We start from the raw sequence: 2,500 nt of genomic DNA, 5'->3' as shown, positions 1-2,500 counted from the left end.
GGTGAGTTCAGTTGAGGATGTTTTTTTTTTTTTTTTTTTTACTGGGGATGAGTTCAATTGAGGATTTTTAAAAATTATTTTCTGAAGATGTCTTTTAGTGGAGGATGTCTGTCTGTCTGTCTGTCTGCCTCTCCCTCCCTCCCTCTCTCCCTCCCTTCCTCCCCCTCTCCTCCTCCTTCTCCCTCCCTCCCTCCCTCTCTCCCTCCCTTCCTCCCCCTCTCCCTCTCCCTCCCTCTCTCCCTCCCTTACTCCCCCTCTTCTCTTCCTCTTCCCTCCCTTCCTCCCCCTCTCCCTTCCTCTCATTATCCCTCACTCTCTATTCACAGATTCGGAGGAAGAACATGATCGACTCCGGTGACGTCACACATTTCGATCAGCCTCTTGATAGGTGCACGATTCGCCGCTGTTGGGATGACGTCATAGCTCAGTCGACCTATCACGCGCGCCGGGAAGCTGTCGAGCGGTTTAATAAGTAAAAATTCGTTTTTTTTTTGTTATTTTTTCGTTTTTGAAATATGTCTGCCAAAAAAAGAAAAAAAATGGAAATTGGGTAAATATAAATTGTTTTTTCATTTGTATAGAATTTTCGTTTTTGAAATATGTCTGCCAAAAAAAAAAAAAAAAAAAAATAGTATGGAAATTGGGTAAATATAAATTGTTTTTTCATTTGTATAGAATTTTCGTTTTTGAAATTTGTCTGCCAAAAAAAGGGGAAAGATAGTATGGAAATTGGGTAAATATAAATTGTTTTGTCTTCTTGTCTTCATTTGTATAGAAATTATTAGATGGATATATGAATGAAAAATGGTAGAGGAATCCCTTTTTTATTCTTCTCTTTCTTTCTCTCTTCCCTTTTTCTTCTCTATCTTTCTCTCCTCCATTTTTTCTCTCGATCTTTCTCTCCATTTTTCATCTCCATCTTTCTCTCCTCCATTCATCCTCTCTATCTCTCTCTCCACCACTTTCCTCCTCTACCCTTCCCTCCTCCTCCCCCCTTTCTCATTTCCTTCTCTCCTACATTCGACGACACAAAAACCCAACCCTCCCGTCCCCATCTCCTCCCTCCCCCATTTCTCACCCCCTCATCTCCCCTTCTCACCCCCTCATCTCCCCCCCCATTTCTCACCCCACATCTCTTCCCCCTTTCTCACCCCTCATCTCCCCCTTCCCCCTTCATCTCTCCCTCCCTTCCCCTTTCTCCCCTCTTTCTAACCTCATCTCTCCCCTCATCTCTCCCCTTCTCACCCCCTTTTCACCCTCATCTCCTCCCACCTTTCACCCTCATCTCTCCCACTCTTTTCACCCCCTCACCCCTCCCCCTTTCTCACCCTCCCCTCATCTCCCCTTTCACCCTTTCCCCCTCACCCCTCATCTCACCCCCTTCCTTTTTCTTCTCCCCCCCCAGAGGCAGCAAGTACAGGAAACGGGGCATCTACCTCCTTCCGACCAAATTCGGCATCGCCTTCTCCGTGCTGTTCCTCAACCAGGCGGGAGCTCTTGTCCACGTCTTCACCGATGGCTCTGTCCTGCTGACCCACGGAGGCACGGAGATGGGACAGGGACTCCACACCAAGATGATTCAGGTCGGGAGGTGGAGGTGGAGGAGGTGGTGGTGGAGGTGGAGGAGGTGGAGAAGGAGGGGGGTGGAGGAGGTGGAGGAGGAGGTGGAGGGGGAGGGGGGGGGGAGGAGGAGGAGGAGGGGGAGGGGAGGTGGAGAAGGAGGTGGGTGGAGAAGGAGGGGGAGGTGGGGGTGGAGGGGAGAGGGAGGTGGAAGTTTAGGAGGGGGTGGGGGGTGGAGGTGGAGGAGGGGGTGAGGGGTGGAGGTGGAGAAGGAGGTGGTGGAGGGGGAGGTGGTGAAGGAGGAGGAGGGGGGGTGGAGGTGGAGAAGGAGGTGGAGGAGGTGGACGAGGAGGTGGAAGTTTAGGGAGGGGGGTGGGGGTGGAGGTGGAGGAGGGTGGAGGTGGTGGAGGAGGTGGAGGAGGAGGTTTAGGAGGTGGTGGTCTAGGAGGTGGAGGTGGAAGAGGAGGAGGAGGGGGAGGTGGAGGAGGAGGAGGAATAATGATATTACGAATAATGATATTACGAAAAGGAAAGAAAGGAAGGGAGTGGGTGATGAAGCGAGAGAGAAAGAGAGAAAGAGAAAGAGAAACAGAGGCGGGGCTTCCATAGTGGCACAGGGGGGCATCTGCCCCCCCCTGAAATCTGATTAGCCACCCCGTGTACCCCCCCAATGGTCATTGCTTCCTCGTAATGGCCCCCCTGTATATGTAATGTGGCACCCCCCCCCCCCCCCAGATTTATTGTTGTTACCCCTGCCCCCCACCAGAAAGTTTTCTGACCGCCCCTGGAGAGAGTAAGAAAAAAGAGAGAGAGAGAGAGAGAGAGAGAGAGAGAGAGAGAGAGAGAGAGAGAGAGAGAGAGAGAGAGAGAGAGAGAGAGAGAGAGAGAGAGAGAGAAAGAGAGAGAGAGTGAGTGTGTGTGTTCGATGTTCTAGCCACTC

The 2,500-nt window shown here is 51.3% G+C and overlaps 1 protein-coding gene across 1 annotated transcript in view; it reads left to right on the top strand.

Moving 5' to 3' along the window:
- Positions 1 to 2,500, top strand: part of LOC113809599 (xanthine dehydrogenase/oxidase-like) — a 34,578-nt gene that overhangs the window by 24,345 nt on the left and 7,733 nt on the right. Inside the window, exons 20-21 of the mRNA XM_070138013.1 lie at positions 327 to 472; positions 1,406 to 1,583. Of these exons, the coding sequence (XP_069994114.1) occupies positions 327 to 472; positions 1,406 to 1,583 (324 nt within the window). The remainder of the gene's footprint in view (positions 1 to 326; positions 473 to 1,405; positions 1,584 to 2,500) is intronic.

The sequence above is a fragment of the Penaeus vannamei genome, chromosome 24 (assembly GCF_042767895.1).
Source record: "Penaeus vannamei isolate JL-2024 chromosome 24, ASM4276789v1, whole genome shotgun sequence".
NCBI lineage: Eukaryota > Metazoa > Arthropoda > Malacostraca > Decapoda > Penaeidae > Penaeus > Penaeus vannamei.
Note: the sequence above shows the minus strand (reverse complement) of the source record. Positions and strands in the feature narration are given on the sequence as shown.